The following is a 24,885-nucleotide window of genomic DNA, read 5'->3' as shown; positions in this document are numbered from 1 at the left end:
TATTTAGAAATGATCTGTATAGCGCTAAATGCGCTGATCGATCAATAAATTATTTTAAAAAAAGATTAAAACAATGTAACTTGATACAATTTAAAATTAAATCTAATAAAGTAACTAAACAAAATCCTTAAAGAACTAAAAACTAAGAACTAAACAGAGGCATGAGGCTTCTCGCTTCCCAATATCTGGCACATTCTGTCAGTGATTTTAGAGCTGGGTAGCGTTGGATACATCGCTTCTTGAAGATCGCAAAGGGTACAGGTTGGATTTCGATAAAGCAGTCATGTCCAGTTGCAAGGCAGAAAGCGCGACTGCCAATCTTTTTGGTCTGTTAGGCATTAATAGAAGGTTCCTTCTCCAATGCTTGTCATACTGTATGTTTTTTCTGCAATCTCATGGGAGTGGAGTCCACACCTGTGGAGTAACGGTCAGCGCGTCTGGCCGCGAAACCAGGTGGCCCGGGTTCGAATCCCGATCGGGGCAAGTTACTGGTTGAGGTTTTTTCCGGGGTTTTCCCTCAACCCAATACGAGCAAATGCTCCTTCAAAAACATATATTAACAGGTGATCTCTCTATTAATAAGTGTTGCAATCTTTAGGGCAACAAAACACTGCCCAAAAAGTTATCAAATATTTTTATTTTGAAAATAAAAGATTAGAATAGTTAAATTTAGAGCCTGATCTATGTCTTACACTATTAATAAACAAATATTTGAGAAAAATACTTTTTCATTGGAAGTCCGAGTTTGCCAGAAATGCCTGATTTGAGAAGCGCATGCGACCCGCGGGACGCGTAATAAATACCACTGCATTATATTTAGTCACGTGTCCCATATTTTCCAAAATGCCATATTATATTGACAAGAAAATGAAAAATGTAGGCGCATATCACAAGGACTATTTTACTATTTTTTAAATGTTATAAGTAGGAACTGAATAATCTTATGCAAAATTATGAAATACACTTTAATCAGATTATTTAATTACTAGCCGTACCCGTGCGCTCTGCTGCACCCGTTAGAAATAAATATAAAGTAATTACATAATTAAAATAGGACATTTGATCCAGGGAACATTCGTGTTTGATAGAAGGATAAATCGTTTATTATGTTACTTAATTTAAATTGTATTTAAATAATTAAAATGCGATCATTTTGATCCAGAGACCACTCATTTGGTGATAAAAATTAGTTTAGGAAATACAGGAAACGAATATACAGAATAGCCTATCAAGTTTTCTGTGCATAAGAATCTATTTTAATCTTACCTGTCCTCGATTCACTCAGAAGTTACTGTGATAACATTATAGCATTATGTCCATCTAGAGAAACTACACTTTCCAATGGTGAATTAATAATTAATTATACAAGTCGGTTAATTTAGCTTCCGATATTACTTCATAGAAACGCAGAAACATTATCTGTCGGCTATCTTTCATAGCTTTCGATTGTTGCTGTCCAAGGCCCCTTATAGACGAAGTCATTTGTTTTTTAATTCATTACACGGCCTTAGATGACAGTTATTTTAATTTTAAAACTCATTTATCTCATTAAATATGAGTCCTATCAAAATTTTTCAAGGAATAGAACTTATCGCAAATTATTTTTGAAGAAACGTTTGTTATGTAACATTTTTCACAAAAATCAATAATAAGCGAGATATTTCGATTTACTTAATTCATGCCCCCCTTATAACGCCCCTTTTAAATAATGTATTTTGAATGCCATATAGCCTAAAATCTAAGTTACAACGAACTTAATTTATATTCCAATTTTCATCGAAATCCGTTCAGTCATTATCGCGTGAAAAGGTAACAAACATACAGACAGACAGACGGACATACAAACAAAAATTTCAAAAAAGCGATTTTCGTTTTCAGGGCGGTTAATTATATACGTTAGGGCCAATTATTTTTAGAAAATCGAAAATTACCAGAAAAATTTCAGCTACAGATTTATTATTAGTATAGATGATATATCAACTACACGTCTATCTAGCGTCTGTAATTCGTGCTGTATTTTGGCGAGTTGAGACCTATAGAATTCGCCTGCAATTATCTGCCCCTAGCATAACCTGTCTTTCCTCTGTATAAAGACAAACTTATTTATACTTAAAGCTAGGATTCTATTTCAGCGCTTGTAACTGTTACCTCTTTAATTGAAGTTAAAGCCGAAAGTGCAAGAAGGGCCGAGACTTGTGTCTCCAGCTATGACGCAGGACTACAGCTCCGTTTGCGTTGCACGAAAGCACTCCAATTGCATTGAAATTTCTTACTTGGTAATATTTCTTGCAGCGGTAGATGTTTACATTTAGACTCAAGTGTGCTGGCAAACACTAAAAGGAAGAAGTTAATTAAACAAAGCCAGAAACTGTTCGTCCTCTTTTCATGTAAATTTCATACTGCGATCAATAACACGATTCTGCTTAAAGCGTCCACACAATAAACATGTTTTCGATTAATATAAAAGCACAGGCAGGGGGTACTGATAGAATTTTATTAGATATATCACACAGGACAAGGAAACGAATTTTTAATCATATCGCGTTCATAGAACTAGGATTATACAGGGAGAACCGCAAGTGGTCATCAATGTCAGGCGGTTATTCTTTGAGATATTTCAAACAAAGAAGTTTAATACAATTTTCCTCTTTTCATTTTGTAGGTAGTTTTTACCGATAAGCAGAAATACAATGGATTTTGGAATGAATGGGATCGTCCATTGCAGTGACCGGCATGTTCCGCGCTCTGTGACGTCATACCACGGAGCCGCCACGCTCTTTGCTCGGGAAACTCTGCATACTGAGCACAGTAAAGAGAGAAGGTTCAACCACAGTCTACTACATACAGTCGCGAAGCTTGAGGTGATTTTTTGCAAATCTCGTGGTAAAGCGCTCCAAGCGGTTAGCAACTAGAAACAATAGACTGTCCACGGTCGACTTTGGACTGTGTCGTATTTCCATCGAGTGCTAGCTCGTTGCGTATTTCACATTGATGCTTGTGAAATGTTCGTTATTGGTTGTAATGAAAATGTTAATGGCTAAAATACAATCATTGGAATAATAATATTTTACTAGAGACGTAGAAAAATTAAGTTTGTTTTAATTAAATTTATTGATCACGTTTTATTTTCAATTCTGGTGGGATTATTATTGCTTAGGCCTACTTTTTTTTTCAAAGGATATGTTTTTAATTATAGCTGTTAATTTTGTTGTTATTTATATTTGTTACTTTACTAGAGACGTAGAAAAAGTCTGTTACAATAAAATTTATTGATCACGTTTTATTTCCAATTCTGGTGTGATTATTATTGCTTAACCTCATCCCACTTTGTTAACTACGTAAGCCTACACTACAAGTACCGGTGCACGTAAGTTTCTTCATTAATTCATATTTCCATTATTATTGCTGTAAAGGGAAATGTAAATTAATATTTATTGGTTTCATAGTTAATTATCGCTATAATCTTGAATGATTGAAGCGATTACAGTAAATTTCAGTTCGTTTTGCACAAACAAAAATAATATTAACCTATTTCTTGCAGGTATCTTCGAGTTTATGGTGGAATTTAATATACTTCATTAAAATAATAAATTAACTTTATACATTTAATATTTCAATAATGGAAGGAAGGTGTTAATTTTTCCAAAAGAACACAACGAAAGTGTAACATATTTTGTCGTCTACTAGGAGAGAGATCTGCGATGATGAGGCGATAGTAGCGATCCTAGTGGTGGGCAACTACCCATGTTTGCATTTTTACTACATATTGAGCTTCGCGATTGTATATAGTAGACTGTGGTTCAACTGAACAGTGGTGGTACGGCGCCTATGCAATGACAGAGCGCGATCCATTCGTCTGAGGTAGTATGGGAGCAGCACAATTACAATACATTTGTACGAAAACAAAACTGTACATCCGTGATAAATCAATGTAACAAAATATTTTGGTTTGTAATCAAATTTAATATACTTATAATAATATGAAATTCATAATACAGCCAGCTGCAGAAGCGTTCGCATTATGTAAATGAGGCTCCGAAACTGCTATAAATATACAAATATAGAAATAAATAATTTAAGCAGTACTACAACACTTTGTCTACTCGGAAACTTGAAAACAGTTCAAGTGTTTTAACAGACTTTTCCTACACAATATACAGATTGAACTATATAGGCCCTAACTTGGTTAGTAGTATGCAAAGTATATTTCAACTTTTGAAACACACCATCACTTTGTGTTACTATCGTGCCCAAGCTAAATGCTTTGTCCAGATCAAACTGTGTTATGGAGTATGGAGGAATGGCGAAGTGTTTGATTTGTGGCAAGCTGTTTCAGCATGTAAAGAAATTCAATATACAACGCCATTATTCTGTATACCACACAAATGATTATGACAAATATGGGGGAGAATATCGACAAATACTGGTGCAGCAATTGAAAGATAAATTGTTAAGTGAAGCTAGGGAACACACTGTCAGTGAATCAATGGTAAGCTTAAGGCTTAAGATATAGGATTTCACTAGCCATTGCAAAGAACATGCGTTCTTTTAATGACGGGGAATTTGCCAAGAATGTTGCCATCATGACCGCAGAGTAGTTATTCCCTAGCAAAATACAGGAATGTGATTCCATCAATTTATCTCCAAGAACTGCCGTATCATTGCTGCACTGACGCCACTTCGCTGGTGCGTGTTAACAGTAATACTGTTATAGCAAGTTATCTTGAACCTTCTCAGCGGAGACAGAGGGGCAGAGGGAAGGAAGCGCGTAACGCGGGTGGAGCCAACTGAGTTGTTTGCGCATGCTCCGCAGCATAATCTCTTGTCAAGAAACATAGAGCTATTTCCTTCACTGCGTACCAGTAGTGTTACCATGGAGCAGCAACCACATGGTAGTAATTATGGTGAAATCACACCACCGCGGAGAAAAAGTAACGCTGTTATCCATAGCCGAGAAAGAGAAATTATCGCAAATATAATAAAATTAAGCGTTGCGAGGAGGAAAAATTAAACAAATATTTGCTGGCACCTCTTGCTAAGGAATATGAGAGAGCGGCTAAATACTCTGGAAAAAGTATTAGTTCCGTGAAGAGAATTAAAAGTAATATTGAATTACAACCGAATGAACCTCACACTACCGGTACTCTGGGAAAGAATAGGTATGTAATGTTTAGAAATTATTGCTATAATAGTTTTGTACAATAGTGTGTGTATTGAGAGCGACATAATGAATTACTGTTGCAAGTTATTATTTTCTTATAGTTCTACTAAACATATTATTTCATTCCAGAATTAGACTTGTGTAAAGTTGAAGTGGACGACTTCGATCAACATGTTATTCGGGATACAATCGAAGAATTCTATCGTGTTCAGAAAGTAGTACCTACGATTAAGAAGATAATTCCGAATGGATGATGCCATTGGCGAAATAATTAATTTTGGAACAAGCGATGATGGCAGCAATGATAGGGATATGGATTGTGTATAATTGTAAATTAATGTAAATTCAAATAATAAGCCTGTAAAATATTGTTATAAGATTATGTACATATTAGCTGAAGGTGTAAGTTATGCAGGCCTATATAATGTATAGAAGTAGCTGTAGTAACTCCTCCATTGCCGGTCCCCAGCCCGGATGAGAGAGGAGTGTACACACGATTATATTTAAATACTTACTCATTACAGGTTAATTAAAGCTTGCTACGAAACTATGTTCTCGTCTCAAAACCGGAGGATCGAGAGAAGATGATGTCTGTATTGAACCAAGTTCTTTTACAGTAGAGAGCCGTAAGGTAAAAGAACCAACGTTTTTTGAAAAGAGTCACGTTACCCGAGGGAGGGGCATCCTTGCCGTGTCGTTACGTTGATGAGTACATGCCGTACCGAGCAGTTCCAAAGACAGACTTAGGGGATGTAAGGTTCAAGATAACTTGCAATAACAGTACGACTCAACTGCTCGCTCTTCCAAGCTTTTGAGGCCTGACTGGCTCTTACGTCATAACTGCAGCTTCTGCCGGCCACTGGTCTATTGCTTATCTTATAATGTAATATTAATATGCTACATTTATTGATGAACGTTTTCAGCATATTTATGCCATCTTCAGATCTTAAGAAGTTGTCTTTTATACACACTTAATATTATGCCACATTGGTTAAATGCAATACATAACTAACAAACAACGAAATCATAATTGCACTATTTTTAAGGCGAACTTGTGATTACTGTGTCCACATTCAGCTGTTGATTGTACAATGTCACTTCATAACATGTTAAAACACAAAACACTAGTTGAATAAAAGATTAAAACAATCTACCACCAACAAAGCTATCCATTGTGTTTAGCTTGGTTTATCAGAACATGTAAACAAAAATGAACGACGAAAATGACTTCCGTCCTATAAGAATTATATCAAGTGTCATCTTTTAATGTTTTAATATTAATGTTTTATAGATCTGTTTTAATCTTTTATTTAACTAGTGTTTTGTGTTTTAACATATTATGAAGTGACATTGTACAATCAACAGCTGATTGAGGACACAGTAATCACAAGTTCGCCTTAAAAATAGTGCAATTATGATTTCGTTGTTTGTTAGTTATGTATTGCATTTCACCAATGTGGCATAATATTAAGCATGTATAAAAGACAACTTTTTAAGATCTGAGGATGGCACAAATATGCCGAAAACGTTCATCAATAAAATGTAACATATTAATACTACATTATAAGATAAGCAATAGACGGTCCCATTCATTCCAAAATCCATAATTTTCCTCGTTTTTGTTCCCTTTTCGAGAAAAAATTGTCTTATATGAAACGATTGCGTGTTTTGGAAAAGCCATTGATTTGATTCTCAATATGCTCAGTCACTTTAAAAGAGAAGTGTAATATGATAATAAGTGATTGAAAGAATTTTAATTTTGTCCTTCAAATGTGCAGAAATTTGATCCGAAAAGAAAATAACATTATTAAATTACTTTACAGAATAAAAAATTACATTTGTGCGAGATCGTGCGTATTTGCTTGATTTCCGCACAAAACCAATCCGCAGAAAGTCTAAAATTCCACATTCAGTATTCCCAACCTAACACACATAACAATTTCCCTCTTCTTATCGCTTAAGTGATATATTGATTTTACTGCTTTAGGCTTTTAACATATTATTTTTAGAGACGTTCAATATAGTAATAATTATAAATTGGAAACTTACCACTGCAATTTCACTTAAATTGCACTGTTAATTATTGTTTTTAAATATTTGCAAAAATTAAGTTAACTCTACAACTCCACTAAAGTTACTGCATTCATGATGCAAGTAACATTAAGGAAGCCGTGAAAAAATCAAAAAGATTCCAGACTCATCATAACCTGGGGGAAAAAAAAAACAGAAGTATATCACGGCCTGCTGGAGTATAGTAAACACAGAAAACATTTTAAAGCAACAATGTCGAAGATAGATGTTTTTGTTTTGCAAATTTGCCGTCATTGAACAGAAACCAAGATGGAGATTTCATTGCAACTAATTATAAATTCCTCTTTCAGGTATGTAATAAACGATCTTCGCACAAAATAATGTACGATACACGAGCGGTATGTTTTCTTTCAATTCTCGGAAATTAAAAAAGCTCAACTACGTTTCGCTTTTTCAAACTTTTCCTCGAACATGAAAACTTCAACACACCGCTCTTGTAACGCATATTACTATTGTTCGAATCAAATTTCTGCACATTTAAAAAGACAAAAGACAAGCATATTGAGAATTAAAACAATGGCTATCCCAAAACACGCTATGAAATGTCTCATATAAAACAATTTTCATCTCGAAAATGAAGCAAACACAAGAAAAATTGCATTTTCGATTTGCCCTCGTATTTATCTTTCAAAATAAGCTCATTTTATCCGCTTACTTCATATGAAATTCAAAAGTTTCGCATTGAAACCTGTCATTATCCTCTCGAAGTTACATACTATCTAATTCGATTTGTGCTTGGAAAATAGAAGGTTGTCCGAAGAATATAAATTAATTTGATCTGGTGAATATGGTTGACGACGCAACAGTTGAGACACAGAATCTTGCAACGACCATTGATTTCGAAGCGCTCTGAAGAAAAACTCTTTGCTCAACTTCCCTCGCCTCTTAAGCTTCCGTTCTTTACACAGTACGTAGTGGTAGAAGATTGCTATTAAAGTCAAATGTTTCAGGAAATTAGCCTTGCTAAGTGCTTCGTCATTCAAAAAACAAAAAGCATAATTTTCCCTCTTCATTTCTGCACTCAAAACATTTCTAGCGTAAGAGAAGAGAATGTTTGCACTGTATTCATTAATTTTTTTGTTCTGAAATCGAAGTAGTGAACTCAAGTTCAGTTCACAGTAATATATTCCCAAGAACTGTCTTTCATCTCTACGAAAACACATGAAAAATTGAAGAAAACATTTCACCTTTTTGCCGCTTCTGATGAGCATTAAATGTTTTAGGTATCCATGTAGCAAATAATAATAGCTATATGACATGAAAATTTCTCTACGTAATAGAAAAAAAAAGGAATACGAGCATACTACTTAGTCATGAAATCCATAGCCATTTCAGGCGAGCTAAAATCTTATAAACCTACCTTTTTGTGAAGTCATTCTCAGTAGCCCTATGTTGTTTTTAAGTGTATTCCCTGTTTCTAGTTAAAATCGGAGGTAGGAAGAGTTTTAAGAAAGATAACTGTCCTTCGAATTGCATACTATAAAAAGACAGACGAAGTCCAATGTCTCCTGTCATAGATAACTTTACTTAATTTTGCTCGACGTATAATTTACCTCTTATTTCTTAACGAGGTCTAAATTCAAACTTGTTTTATATCTAAACCTACAACTCTATTAGAGCACTAATTAAATTCTATGTTACAAATTTACCACATTAGCAATGAAATTTTCTTTTCCTTAGTAACAAAAACACAGAAAATATTAATATAGGCTATACGTGATTATTAAAAAAAAACAGGAAAGATTACATTACTTTCATAAAAACTCATCTTTCAATTGTTTCAGTACTGTTGCTATGGAAAATGAAATAGTCTAAATTAATATCAATTCAAGTTATTCTTAAGTGAGTTAATGTTTGTTTTTTGTTAATTTGTACCAGAAAATAATAGTTTTTCCTCTACAAGTGCGAACTGACCTTATTCAGTGTTACTAACAATGTAATAGAGATTGTTCCAGTTTTTAAACTCCTTTATTCAGTAGGAAAAAGATACTACTGACAGAGAATAAAAAGTGACCACGTCTGGATGTTTAGAACAGACCCCTTTCTTTTAGATATAAGGGACTTTCAAATGTTTCTTGACTTTTCAACAACCTGGAACCCATATACGGAGGATTTATACTTTTCTAAGTTAAATTTAACAGAATTAAATATGTAAAAACAAAACAAAAATCATTCCTGCCGTTCACAAATTTAACTATTAATTGACTCGTTGCACTTACGAATTACACTGCGAAAGGAATACGTTTCGATGATCCCATAGCGTGGAAACCAAAGCAATTCATCGTAAACAAATAATCAAGGTCAATATTAGGTATATAGAAACTTGACTCAGTACTTACCGTTCGTTGAACTGCAAATGTAGACGATTTGAAGACAAATGAACACTAGGGAGGCTTTATTCGGTAGCAGTTGAAACAGCATGCTGCGCGAGACGAATGGAGGTTTCAAAAGTTCAAAACTGCATCTTGAGAGAAACTAGAACTGCGTGATTCCGGAGTATTAGTCTGCAATAAAATGAGAAATGTAATTAATTCAATATGACCTAAAATTATCGTAAGGATCTACATGATGCGTATCACTATTTAAGTTATTTAATATAGCAAAAATCTGAACATCGATAAATATGTCACATAGGAGTTATTGCAGGAACAACGACGATAATCCCCAGTAAAATGTTTCTCCATTTGTTACTGGGGTTATCAGCAAATTCTTTAAGTATTGCATTCAATTGATTTTCTTTTTCTTCCATTCTGATGGATTTAAAGTCTTTTTTCCTCGCATATCTGAAGATAATGTGGACATTATTGAATACATAAGAAAACAATTGCAATCACACAAAGCAGACTAACAACCAGCATTCCCCATGATACATCAAGTGATCACTTGACTATATGAGCTATTCCATTGACCTTACAATTTCTAAATACAATGAAACTTTTTTTGTACGTAGGGAACTGTGATACAATGCTTTGTGCAAAGTTTGAGGCATCAGAACTTCATAGTGTTTAAATTTAAAATATTTTAATTTATCGTATTTTCATAAAATTAGCAACTTTAAACTGTTATAGCTTCGAAACCCTTTCACCCAATGATCAAAATCATGGTTTATTTTGATGCTGTAAACAGATTTTCTTACTTTTTATGGAAATGGAGAAATTTAGACTTCCCTCATTAAGACGGATTTGCCACCGAAAAAATATTTTAAAATATCTAGTTAGATTCCGCATTGAAAGTACAAATAAACACATATTTTTTACTGATGGTATATTGATAAGAAAGTATTGAAAATATCAAATAAAGAAAATAAATAGTACGCGCGTGAACTAACCAGCTGACTGTGAGACGGGAGCTAGCCGAGATAAGCAAGGCCAGGAGACAAACACGTGATGTTTCGTCTAGTAGCGCATAGCTGGGCTGGCTTTATCACAAGTTTTCATAAACACAGGAGTAAAATGACGCCCAACGCTCGCTTATCTTCAGCTGTCGGCCAGTGCGTGCGGTACTACGCTGTTCAAGTCCAGGCGTGTGAAAATAATTTATTTAATACCCTCGAAACTTATTGCCATACCGCTAAGCAAAAAATGCCGAATCCCTCTTATTAATGCAAGGTTTTTTCTCAATATTTTTCTTACATTTTTACAAATTAGCAAAAAGCTTAAATGTAAGTAAAATCAGATTATCTGTCTCTCTGTATACAATAAAAATAAGGATTACTTCTTAACATAACCTACCAAATGTCAGCTTGAAAATGAGCTCCCGTTCAATGTTCTGCAGTAAATGGTTCCAGAGTTCTGAGCGCTGAAAGAGGCTTGTTTTATAAAATATGCTAAATTTGTCGCTCAACAATACGAAAACCGTTTGACTTTCGATAGTATATTTTTTGCAAATGCACTCTCCTCAGCACCTTGTATAAATAGGAAAAAATTAGAGTATAAAAAAATGCGAGGTTTTTTTACTGATCGATTTCATATGGAATAGCCCATATGGAGCTTTCCTACTGGGCCATTTTATGACTTCTATTCTATATTGCTTGACCTCCTTATTTGACGAATTTGTGACAAAAATTTTAATTCATCATCAACAATTCCTATAGCTACAGGGAACACTGAACAATTAAACTCCGATGTATTTTAATTTATACTCTGCACTTGACAAAATATCTTGGCACAATGTGTGAACTGTAGTGTAACAGACCGGCTACAGAATGTAGGTCAAATGAACGCAATCACCGCATGTAAATCATTGTCCAGCATCTCACAACCCCAAAATGCTCGCCTGTATTGTGGGCCACGGGGAAATCACGCAATTAACACACAGGTCGTCCTAGCCATTACGCGACTTGAACAAACCTCGGGGCGCTTGTATTTTGAGGCAGCACTACCACGCACATCTGCTGATCTAATATTATCCCAAACCCCATTAAATTTGTCACGAGGGGTTTCGTAGTTAATGGCGACAACCGTCTAACAGTTTTGTATAGTTTTATATGTAAGTGTTTTTTTTTTTTTGTCATAAACACTTCAGCTTCCATATTAATGCGAAATTATTGGATAATTAAATAACGGCTTGTTTTAAGGGAGCAAATCGGTAGGGATTAATTTATGTTAGACAAATAGTATTTCCATAATGGAGTTGCTTCACAGTTTAAATAGAGATTCTGTTAGCAGGATAAGAAAAAATAAATGACATGAAAGTAAAAATATTTTAAGGAGTCCTAATACAGTTTCGCTACATAGTTTCTAAAGCAAAAATGAGTGTCACAAAGATTTATTTATTTAACAATAACATATACATAAAAACGTTACATTAAAATACCCCGAAAGAGCAAAGCTCGTGTTCGGGGACAGTTCCGTTACATAGATATACAGGGACATCATTTTATTTTTACTAACATTTTTAATATAAACCTGGCTATACATTTGGATCAACGCCGTTTGCTATCTCCTTCCACGACTGGAGTTCGATGATACTGGCGTAAAATACAAACAAATCACTTTACTAGGTATAGGAGGGAAGAAAAGTAGTTCATCCATTTACGTAAACTAGGAAATATTGCGATTTTCAGTGTGATAATTTTCATTAGGTTTTGTTTAATCAAAATACAGTACAGTATTAACAATAAGTGTTTACTCACGAACTGAGTTATCCATGCGAACTATTCATTATGCAGTGTATATTATACTATCTAGAGCACATTTGCGTACGATACAGAGAATGAAGTTAAAATGAAAAATAATCATAATATGGATATTTAAACACATTTTTCAAAATGTTCATTTCGATACAGACTTCAGTTCTTTTGTGCCAATTGAAGCACTATAGACTATTGCATCTAATTCCAATTACCAGTCTCGTCCTTCATACTTAGTAACTCATGTTGAAGTAATTCTGTACCTACTCTATAAAAGAGTACCTTACGTACTGTAAATTCAATCTTCATTTCTGCCCGACCCGCACAGATAAAATTACTCAGACATGCTATCTACTGTCCGTCCAAGTGATTATGCCGCAGGATCGTAGAAAGGGGGGGAGAAATCACGTGATAGTTAATTACTTAACGAGGGCCTTTTATTTAAGTTATTTTGAACAGTTGCATAATATTACGTAGACGTCCAATTAATTCCTAACAGAAATTAATGTTTTCAGAAAAGAGCTAAGAAAGCCCAGCCACTAGTTTTTACAGTAGAGCGAGCAGATGCAGGTGGGGGAAATCGGGATGCGACGTAGCCAAACGGACGACAGTACCTGTGCGAAAATATGATTCAATATTGAAAATTTTCGTCACTGGAGAACGCGAACATATTTCTGAAACGTACTATAATCACTAACTCAGTACTGCGGCCTTGGTTCTGTATGGACGACAGTTGGGTTGGAACTTCGTTAGTAGAAGGGGTGGGAGTGAAGTGCATTCAAAAACTCAGGTACAATAAAAGTTGAAGTACAAATAAAATGATGTCCCTGTACATACTTTGTAGACAAAATACTTAAAAGATCACATAAAGATGATCATAAAATTAGTAATAATAATACTAGTAACAATTGAGTGAAAAAAGAGATTATGTAGAGATTGTTGGATTAATATTAAATTATTATTAGTAGTATAATTAGTACAGGTCATGTTGATATAGTAACCAAGATAAGATAGAAAAAATATACTTAGGATAGAAATAAACTTCTTTTACAATACATGGTACATAATATAAATCCAGGAAAGTATTCCATATAAATTTTTTAATTCTGGATCTGAAAATTTCATTGCTTAAAGTAGTCAATTCTGGATGAAATTTTATTATCGAATTATATAGCCGTGGACCATAATTTGTACTGTGTAGTAAAGCAGCAGATGTGAAACATTTAGGTTCAACTAATTTAAGAATTTCATTTCGTCTTGTATTATGAGCATGTGGCTGAGCTAAAAAATTCATTCTATTTTTATGATAGAATTTCATTAAAGAATATTTATAAATTTGGTCGATTCTAAAAACATTTAATTCGGAATGGATCAAATTTGTTGGATAATCCAGTCGCCTTTTCAAACAGATTTTGAGACAAACGTTCTCATTATAATTTTGTTTTACGCACTAGATGGTCAACTTTCGTTTCTGGTTTACACATAATGTGCATTATTCAAGTTTACATACTGTGCGTATTGACTTTCCTTTTTCGTGAAAAACGGCGTTACTTTAAAGGAATTTTGCTATTTTTTCAGATTTTTTCATTACTTTAAAAATGATTTAAGTATTTTTCATGGGCAGCTCCTTAAAGTTTTAGAAGGTTTGTGCTACAACCAACAATTTTTTAATAATTTCAAGGGAAAAATTGTTAAGGGGCCAGGTATCGATCCCGGGACCTCTGGTTGAACGTACCAGCGCTCTACCACTGAGCTACCCGGGAACTCCACCCGACACCGTCTCAACTTTTCCCTTTATATCCACACAACTCGCGTGGGCTGACGGTGTCGGGTGGAGTTCCCGGGTAGCTCAGTGGTAGAGCGCTGGTACGTTCAACCAGAGGTCCCGGGATCGATACCCGGCCCCGGAACAATTTTTCCCTTGAAATTATTCAAATCTGCTTTACAGGGAGCTTCACCTGAAAGACTAGATTTGCATAACAATTTTTGAAGTCATGAACTGTTTAAAACAAGAGCAGCAGCAGCAGTAGCAGCAGCAGCAGCAGCAGTAGCAGTAGTAGTAGTAGTGTAGTTATAGTAGACCTAGTACCCTAGTATCAGTAGGCCTGGTAGTAATATTAGTATTGTAGTAGTAACAATAGAAGTATTAGTACTGGTACTTCCCGGAGGAAGTCATCTAAGAATCTGATAGCCCATTAAACTTGTCTTGGTCGGGTTTGAAGGTTTGAATCTCGTCAAAACGACCACCATGGAGACAGAAAAAGTGTAAAATGCATTACAGAGAAAGTATGTGTTATCTTCGATATATATATACATTTTCATATTAAACATAGCCTACAGACCAATAATATTAAATTACTCATTCTATTGTTTTACTTTTTATACATGCTTATTCGAACGCTCATGGAGCGATTGTGTTTTTTTTTTTTACAAACAAATAACTTTTTCTAACTTCATGAATAAAGTTTTAGAAAGCTGTGACTTACATTTATTTGATAAACGACATTCCTTTTTTTTTTATAAAGTGTGCTATATCGTATTATGCTGAACCAAGAGTAGTAGAAGAAAAACGCTTTCATGTGACACTTTGTGCTCCTCTAACCTCACATTCCTCTGCCTCCGTGAGCGTGCAGGTATGAAAGCGTCTCGTCATATCACGTCATTTCGCTAATGCAAAGAGAAAGGGCACACAGAGGAATATATATAGTCAAATTTCCATGTCGTTATTACAACTTTGCTTTTAACGCCGTCAGAGGTGACGATAACGACTTCATACAACGCTTTTTTCTATCCGGCGCGAGAAATAATGCTGGCGTTCCCACTAATGGCCACAAATGGCTTATGGTGATGTTATTTCTCCGGTAACTCGCACAATATTACCTTCACATAGGTGAGCTGTGTTAGCGCTGGTCGCTATGGAGATATTACTACAGTACGACATATGACGGACGAATTACACGAATAAAACAAGTGACACTGGAAGAAGACTCATGATTTATCAACAGTAATCTCACTAGAGCTTTTGATTTATCTAGAGAAAATCAAAACTCGAGTGGGATTTAATTGACTATTACACGATTAGAAGAAAGTATATAAAGATTAGAAGTAACAAAGTACTACAATACAATAAAATATTAATTGACTTACGAAAATAAACCTGTCTTCAAATATATTATTGCACCATTACGCTAGATGGCAGTTGGGCCAACTATGGAATCTTCATTGAACTCTGTAGACGGTTACTAGTCAAGAAAGCTTTGTTGATTCAGTTTCGTTTTTATTAAAACATTTGCATTCCACTTCAATCATCCGGATCCCAGTAATCAACGTCACTTGACAGATGATTTTCAATAAATCTCAGTATTAAACAATCTCTGATACGTGGCTATCCATAATATCATATAGCAGAAGCTATAACATAACCTAAATAATATAAACAAGTGTTAGACAAGTTTTAATTAACGACGATGACATAAAAAATAAACATGAATAATTTTAAAAGGAATAATTATTGAATGTACAATTTTCAAATTTGAATGTGGTTGGTGGTTCAATTGATGTTATATTGGACGTGTGCGCAATAGAATGGAACTCGTTTATTTAGGCCTACATGGTGTATTCAACCTATTCAGGATTTCCGAATGGTGCTCTTCATTTATTTGTAAATAGGATTTCAGAAGATGCATAGGTATGATCAGTGATTTTTATTAATTCTTGTTACTGAATGCCAATGCGAGTCATATTTGAAACTGCTGTGCATCGACTGGAGTGGTTTGTAATGTTATATATATATATATATATATATATATATATATATATATATATATATATATATATATTTTTTTGACGTCCAGACCAGCGCAGTTTCAAATGTTGGCAAACAAAGAAGCAAATGCTAGGGACTCGATAAAATTAAACAAATGCTAGGGACGCGATAAAATTAAACAAATGCTAGGGACGCGATAAAATTGTGCGATAAGCAGCCATGATTGGTTGAAATACGTCCTTTCGTACCGTTTTATTGGTCAAAAGTAGTATGACGTAGTAAGAGTGTAATAGTCAACAGTAATCTCACTAGAGGTTTTGATTTATCTGGAGAAAATCAAAACTCGAGTGGGATTTAATTGACTATTACACGATTAGAAGAAAGTATATAAAGATTAGAAGTAACGAAATACTCCAATACAATAAAATATGTATGTGTATGTATTTATTCACACTGCAATGGGTATATACCCGGTGGCAGTGGTAACTAATTACACTCAATAATGACAATAATAAACTTATTAATTAAAAATACAATTAATAATACTAATAATTAATAATAATAATAATAATAATAATAATAATAATAATAATAATAACAACAACAACAGGGAATATACTAAATTAAATGAAACGATCACTTAAAATAATATTTGAAATATTCTAATTTGTATCTTAAAACTAAGATCGAACTAAAACTCACGAGTATGTGTTCATATCTGCACAAGTACCTTTCAACATTACACTCATTTCGCTGTCAACTCACTCACTGCACTGGAACTACGACACATTTCACTGATTCTATCCTGATTTCACTAACACTTCAAAAACATTTCACTGTTCAAATATTATGCACTGCCACTATAAACTATAAAGCTTCACTGACAGAAACACGTTTCACTTACACAGCACACTTCACTGACACGACATACTTCTTCACTGATACAACACACTTCACTGACACAACATAATTCTTCACTGATACAGCACTTCAATAACAACATATCATTTACACCCTTTAAATACTGTGTATAATTACCGTCTATTAGTAAAGTCCTTAAGGCTATTTTTAAATACATTTTTGGTTGTTGGTAAAGCCTTTAGTAAGTCTGCAGGTAAAGCATTCCAGTCCCTGATAGTACGATTGAGAAAAGAAAACTTTCCAGTGTCCGTCCTCTGCCTCCTTTCCCTCAATTTATATGAGTGGTCATTCCTTGAAGAGTAATTTGGCGGCTGCAACCTATTTTTTATTTCTCTCCAGGCAGGCTCACCTCTGTATGTTTTGAACAGTGCTCATAATCGACTTACGAAAATACAACTGTCTTCAAATGCATTATTGTACCATCTCAACATTACAAATATAACGCTAGATGCATGCTAGATGGCAGTAGTGAGTTATGATTACTAGCAATGCCTTCTCGATCTATATCACGATGGCAGTGTTACTAGTCAAGAAGGCTTTGTTGATTCAGTTTCATTTTTATTAAAACAGTTGCATTCCACTTCAATTATCCGAATCCCAGTAATCAACGTCACTTGGCAGATGATTTTGAATAAATCTTAATATTAAACAATCTCTGATACGTGACTATCCATAATATCATATAGCAGAAGCTATAAATAACCTAAATAATATATACAAGTGTTAGAAAAGTTTTAATTAACGACGATGACATAAAAAATAAACATGAATAATTTTAAAAGGAATAATTATTGAATGTACAATTTTCAAATTTGAATGTTTTAGTGGTTGGTGATTCAATTGATGTTATATTGGACGTGTGCGTAAAAGAGGTGGAACTCGTTGATGTAGGCCTACATGGTGTATTCCTCAACTTATTCAGGATTTCCGAATGGTGCTCTTCATTTATTTGTAAAAGGATTTCAGGGAAGATGCATAGGTATGATCAGTGATTTTTATTAATTCTTGTTGTTGAATGCCAATGCGAGTCATATTTGAAACTGCTGTGCATCGACTGGAGTGGTTTGTAATGTTTTCTTTTTTTTTTTCTTTTTTTTTGACGTCCAGACCAGCGCAATTTGAAATGTTGGCAAACAAAGAAACAAATGCTAGGGACGCGATAAAATTAAACAAATGCTAGGGACGCGATAAAATTAAACAAATGCTAGGGACGCGATAAAATTGTGCGATAAGCAGCCATGATTGGTTGAAATACGTCCTTTCGTACCGTTTTATTGGTCAAAAGTAGTGTGACGTAGTAAAAGTGTAATAGTCATTATAATATACATTTTATACAATAAATCACTATCTTTATACTATTGCAAATGATATTAACGTTTATAGTTTACTTTTTTAACTACTATTTTAAAAAGTTATACCGTATGGATTTCAAAATGTAGGCATAATCAGTGTTCAATACTGACTGGGAGCCTTCGGCACTTGTTTATAAATATCCACGAGGCCAGCATCATGGAGCGCGAGTTTAAGCCTCAAGGCATAGATAAACAATGTAGGCCACGTCTGTTGTTGACATCGGGAATTGTTCTTTTGTTTTATCGACAAATGAATGTAACCGTGTATTAAAAACAATAAAGTTCATCTATATTATTATTATTACAACCAAATTTCATTAATTTTTTTAACAGTAACATACTGATCGACCAGCGCATTTAGCGCTACATAGACCACTTTTAAATTAAAAGGGAATACTATGGCAAATATCAAAACTTTTTTCTATTTTACAGATTTCAACCAAAAATTCACCTATGTCCCCATTGGCACTGTATTGAAATATTAGATATTTGAAAGTAATTGATTTCCTAGTTTTCAAATAATAAATATTTTAGTGTTTTTGGGAATCCTGTACTTTTAGTCAATTTTAGTTCCAAGTTCATTAAATTTTAACACGTGGTTCAGAATAGTTAGAGAAATAACTCCTATAACATTATTTCGATGGTGTTCGACTAAAGGTTTTTAAATTCAAATTCAAATTCAAATTTATTTACAATTTACATTTGAATTGAATACATATGAATAGATACCCGAAATGAGCATAATGCTCGTGCTCGGGTACAGTCCAGTAGTCTACATAAATTTTACACGGTTCAAATAATAATGCTGATGATATAAATAATAGTAACAATAATAATAATAATAATAATAATATAATAATCGTGACAGAAATAATACAAAATAATTCATTAATAATAATAATAATAATAATAATAATAATAATAATAATAATAATAGTGATAAAACAAAAATATTTACAATAATAAAATAAATACTAAGACGGATAAAATAAAATATAAAACCACTAGCGAGAGTTAACACAACTTAAATAAGCATATAATAACCGGAAAAAATGCCAAACTCTAAAATCAACAGAAAAGTTCGTTGTATCGCAGACGACAGCAACCGCCGTATTGACATTGTGTTGTGCATTAATGGTAGTAGGGGGGAGCAGAAAGTCTACGTAACTGCCATTCTCTTCGAATCTTCTCGTAAAATCATGCGAAAGTTAATGCTGAAAAAACAAAATGTCTATGAGTCAAACTGTTCATTATTACCAGGATAAATACAAATAATACTAAAATATATTAATCTAGTTTCAGTTATAGATCTCTCCTTTTGCGCAAGAGGCATCATATCAAAATATTTTATGAATGGCGGGGAAAATATAAATATCATGAACTCTCTAGTGACAAGAAATAGTGACAAGTACAATCAAGTGTATCTGTGGCGATGCTAAGGAATCATTTATTGGAGATATACACTGTTATTAATTAAGAAAATGATCTATTTATATTTATTACAATGTTTTATCTTATAGGGTACATGCATCAGATAAATACAATAAAAATTAGTATCATATAATGCTAGTAACACTTAAAAAAATTATAATAAAATTTATCAAATATCATACAAACATTTTCACTTTATTTTTAAACTTAAGAATGTGTAAATTGCTTAGGTCTGGATTATTTTTCAATACTGAATTGTATAGTATTGGTTATTTTATCACGCTTTGGGAATTAAATCAATGGCTTTCTCAAAACACGCTATGAAATGTTTCATATGAAAGAATTTTTATCTCGAAAAGGAAGCAAAAACGAGATAAATTTTATTAGACTTTGTTGTTCGAAATATCTGAAATAATAACCCTCTGAAATTAATTTATATTAAATTATATATATATATATATATATATATATATATATATATATATATATATATATATAGTATATACAGTCACGAAGCTCAAGACGTAAGGAATATGAATCCATAGATAGTTGCTAACCACTAGGATCGCTACTATCGCCTCATCACAGACAATATGAAATGGTACCGGTACAGTCTATTGTTTCTATTACTCTCATCACCTAAAGCTTCGTGACTATATGTACTAGACTGTGATATCATGTAACAGATCAATGCGTACCGGTAGTGTTTTATATCAATTGACTTTAACCAAGTTATAATGTATTAAAGATAAGAGCGTTGGCTTCGTGGTGAATGTTTTTTCATCCTGTTTTAATAGATATCACTACTTTGCCATCATGGGCAAGTAGCTGTATAAACACATGTGTAGGAAAGAGGCTCCAAGTGAATTATCAAAGACAGGTAGAATTTAGTTTGTAGCAGAATTCTCTTGGGTCAACCTTTAACTGCGAGTGCTTTTACCTGTAGTTCATCCACCACCTCCTATATTCGATATTGCCAGTGTCAACTTTGATAAGGTAGAGACGAGTCCACCGTGTCAATTCCAAGACCAGCTTAAAGTGGAGTGTACACGCTATGAAAACTTCTGCGTCCGTAGGAAAAAAAAACAGTAAATATCCGTTGAAATTTGCCTTTCCAAGGTAATTTCCGAGGTAAATGTCAGACTATTACTGATATAGGATTATGCTATGAAAGAAGCAAAGTAAAGAGAACTTTAGATATTCCTTCAAAGTAGACCTACACTATCTAAACAAAACAAAAACGATACACAGGGTTAGTACAACAGATATACACATTTACAATGTTCAGAACATAGGAGGAGTGATAGTAGGAGAAAGAAGAATAAAGTTCATAAGATTTGCTGATGATATTATGGCGTTGTTAGCAGAAGAGAAGATGATACCAAGAGATTTGCTACTGGAACTAAATGACAGCTGTGAGCAGTATGGGATGAAGATAAATGCCAACAAGATGAAGATCATGGTCATAGGAGGAAAAGTAAAGAATGTAAAATTGCGGATTCCAAATGAGGCAGTACAGCAGGTGGACAACTTCAAATACTTGGTGTGTACTGTAAGCAGTAACATGAGCTGCTGCCAGGAAGTCAAAAGGAGGATAGCAATGGCAAAGGAAACTTTAAATAGAAAAAGAAGCATCTTTTGCGGAACTCAGAGAGAGAGAGAGAGAGAGAGAGAGAGAAATAACTCGTCCGGACTTAATTAAGGATGACCACGAGGATCCGGAAATTAATAGCAAACAAATATAATTAATTAAATATGAATAGTGTTATAAAAATAAAATGTAATAATTAAGCACCATTGATTATAAAATAAAATCTTATGACTATAAAATTATACATTATAAATGAAAGATTTTATTTAAAATTAGCATATCCTTAATTAAGGCCTTGTGAGTGGTATACTGTAAATTAAACTGTATAATCTGCAGGGAATCTTTAAGAATTTGCGAGATGATTTTTTGAATTTCAAAAGTAAGAGACTAGTGAAGTGCTGTGTGTGGAGTGTAGCATTGGATTTGGCAGAAACATGGACATTACGACGAAGTGAAGAGAAGCGAATAGAAGCATTTGAAATGTGGATATGGAGAAGAATGGAGTGTGTGAAATGGACAGACAGAATAAGAAACGAAGCGTTGTAAGAGTGCATGAAGAAAGAATGATACTGAAACTGATCAGAAAGAGGAAAAGGAACTGGCTGGGTCACTGGTTGAGAAGAAATTGCCTATTGAAGGATGCACTGGAAGGAATGGTGAACGAGAGAAGAGTTCGGGACAGAAGAAGATATCAGACGATAGAGACATTAAGATGTATGGATTATATGCGGAAACAAAGAGGGAAAGGCTGAAAATAGGGAAGACTGGAGAAAACTGGATTTGCAGTGGGCAGAACAATATCAACGAATGAATATAAAACAGAACTGTGATACTAGCATGCGTTTTGTTGTGTTAGGTTGAGAGAGAGTAAAACTTTCGGCAAGACACATTGTTGGTAATACTGCGCTAATTGTTGCGGAGGCTCAAATTCGAGGGAGAGTCCAAAAGTAACCTTAATAATTGTTTTATTAATTGAATATGTACAATAAGACTACAAGACTTCTTCTGAGTCTTCATAGTGTCGGAAATAAGTTAGTGCGAACATTTATTGGCCTACATACCAATTTACATTGCAAATGTAAAGTTGTGGTGAGAGTAATTCGATTTTGTTTTGTAGATTCTGAACAAAAAAATAAAAAAAAATACCAACCAATTCGTCTGCATGAATTTCAACTGTGTTGATACCCTTTGTTATAGTTCCGGATTCTGTTTAAATATCCCAGAACGTCAAACAACGACACGTTTGTTAGCAATGCAAACAATTTAATTGCAGCCTGCAGTTTAATTACTGGACAAAATACAGAATGTTTCGAATACACAAAAATCTATCACATACCGTTGTTCTGATAAATAATATTCTCTGACTTTCCATCAAGAGCACAGACTTTTTATTCCCAAATGCAAGCTTACGAAATTCGCTGTGAGATTAGATGCGATGAATTTGAAAGACTACGTCAGCAGATGATGGATGACGTTGTAACCAAAGAGTAACAGAGCGGGTAACATTACACGTCCATCATTTCCGAATTCGCTCAATATCTGTGCACATCAGTGCAAAGTGTAATTTCGGTTAGTGAAAATGAGCAATACGGTGTAATATTACCCTACTAATTTTTGAAAAGATAAATATCAAGGCAAACTACTGACCCACTATACATACCACTTGATCAGACAGGTTACATCAGGAATCAATTCTGTGGCCGGGAGGAAAAAGGTCTTAAGTCAATTTTTTTGTGAAAATTGGATTTTTATATATTCTGAAAGCGGAAACAATTCTCTAAGATCTGGTAAAACGGTTGAAGTGAAATAAGACTCCTGATTGGATTTATAGACCGTTACAAAATGTATAAGTACTTTTTGAATCGAACACACACAGAATAAAGGACTTAGAATATTTAATACTTTGTTCCTTACAAACCATCACATGTTTACTTTCCATGCTTCCCTATTAAAAAGGTCTAACTTGTATTTTAGCCATTTTATCACATACTGATGCTCTTTCCTTTTAAAACTTTAAGCACCAGGGTAAACAGTCCTATAATTGTTTAAGACCCATTTTGCATTCCTAATAATGTACATTTCTCATTTATTTTGACATGAAAAAGGTCTTATGTTTACATAGTCCCTTCCACTCAGTTTGGGTTCTAGTCTTTAAAGGGCTTAAGTGCGGCTATTTTTTGAAGTAATCAAGAAAATTGTTAAATGAGCAACGTTACCTATTTTAGAAGAAATATAAACAAATAATATCCAAAAAACCTCTTAATTAAAAGAACTCTATAATTGACACCAATTTCAATCTTTCTGCTGCTCTCCTGAAAAGTATAAAATTTTTACTTAAGACCTTTTTCCTCCCGGCCACAGAATTAATGGAATAATGCGCATACTGAATTCATAGGCACTGAACTACATAACATAACATAACAACATAACATAACATAACATAACCTGACAACATATAACATAACAAAACATAAACATAACATAATAACATAACGTAACACTACACAACATAAGTGTAACGTAACGTAACATGAACATAATGTAACAGAACATAACATAGCATAACATAACCTGACAACATTTAACATAACACGCCATAAACATAATAACATAACGTAACACTACACAACATAAATGTAACGTAACGTAACATGAACATAATGTAACAGAACATAACATAGCATAACATAACCTGACAACATTTAACATAACACAACATGAACATAACATAAGAACATAACGTAACACTACACAATATAAATGTAACGTAACGTAACATGAACATAATGTAACAGAACATAACATAGCATAACATAACCTGACAACATATAACATAACAAAACATAAACATAACATAATAACATAACGTAACACTACACAACATAAGTGTAACGTAACGTAACATGAACATAATGTAACAGAACATAACATAGCATAACATAACCTGACAACATTTAACACAACACACCATAAACATAATAACATAACGTAACACTACACAACATAATTGTAACGTAACGTAACATGAACATAATGTAACAGAACATAACATAACATAACCTGACAACATATAACATAACACAACATGAACATAACATCATAACGTAACACTACACAACATAATTGTAACGTAACGTAACATGAACATAATGTAACAGAACATAACATAACATAACCTGACAACATATAACATAACACAACATGAACATAACATCATAACGTAACACTACACAACATAAATGTAACGTAACGTAACATGAACATAATGTAACAGAACATAACATAACATAACATAACATAACATTGGAATGTAGGCTAAGGCGGCCGCCTGCCGATGAGGAGTTACAATCGGGCACAGGTTCGATTCCCGCTTGAGTTGATTACCTGGTTGGGTTTTTTCAGAGGTTTTCCCAATCGTAAGTCAAAAGTCAGGTAATCTAT

General features: G+C 33.7%; 1 protein-coding gene across 2 annotated transcripts in view; it reads right to left on the bottom strand.

Moving 5' to 3' along the window:
* Positions 1-24,885, bottom strand: part of LOC138702079 (G-protein coupled receptor GRL101-like) — a 929,248-nt gene that overhangs the window by 680,455 nt on the left and 223,908 nt on the right. For both annotated transcript variants that reach the window (XM_069829620.1, XM_069829619.1), the window contains exon 3: positions 9,592-9,756. In XM_069829620.1, the coding sequence (XP_069685721.1) occupies positions 9,592-9,673 (82 nt within the window). In that variant the 5' untranslated portion in view covers positions 9,674-9,756. The remainder of the gene's footprint in view (positions 1-9,591; positions 9,757-24,885) is intronic.

The sequence above is a fragment of the Periplaneta americana genome, chromosome 6 (assembly GCF_040183065.1).
Source record: "Periplaneta americana isolate PAMFEO1 chromosome 6, P.americana_PAMFEO1_priV1, whole genome shotgun sequence".
NCBI lineage: Eukaryota > Metazoa > Arthropoda > Insecta > Blattodea > Blattidae > Periplaneta > Periplaneta americana.
The sequence above is the reverse complement of the archived record's forward strand: the minus strand, read 5'-3'. Positions and strand labels throughout refer to the sequence as shown.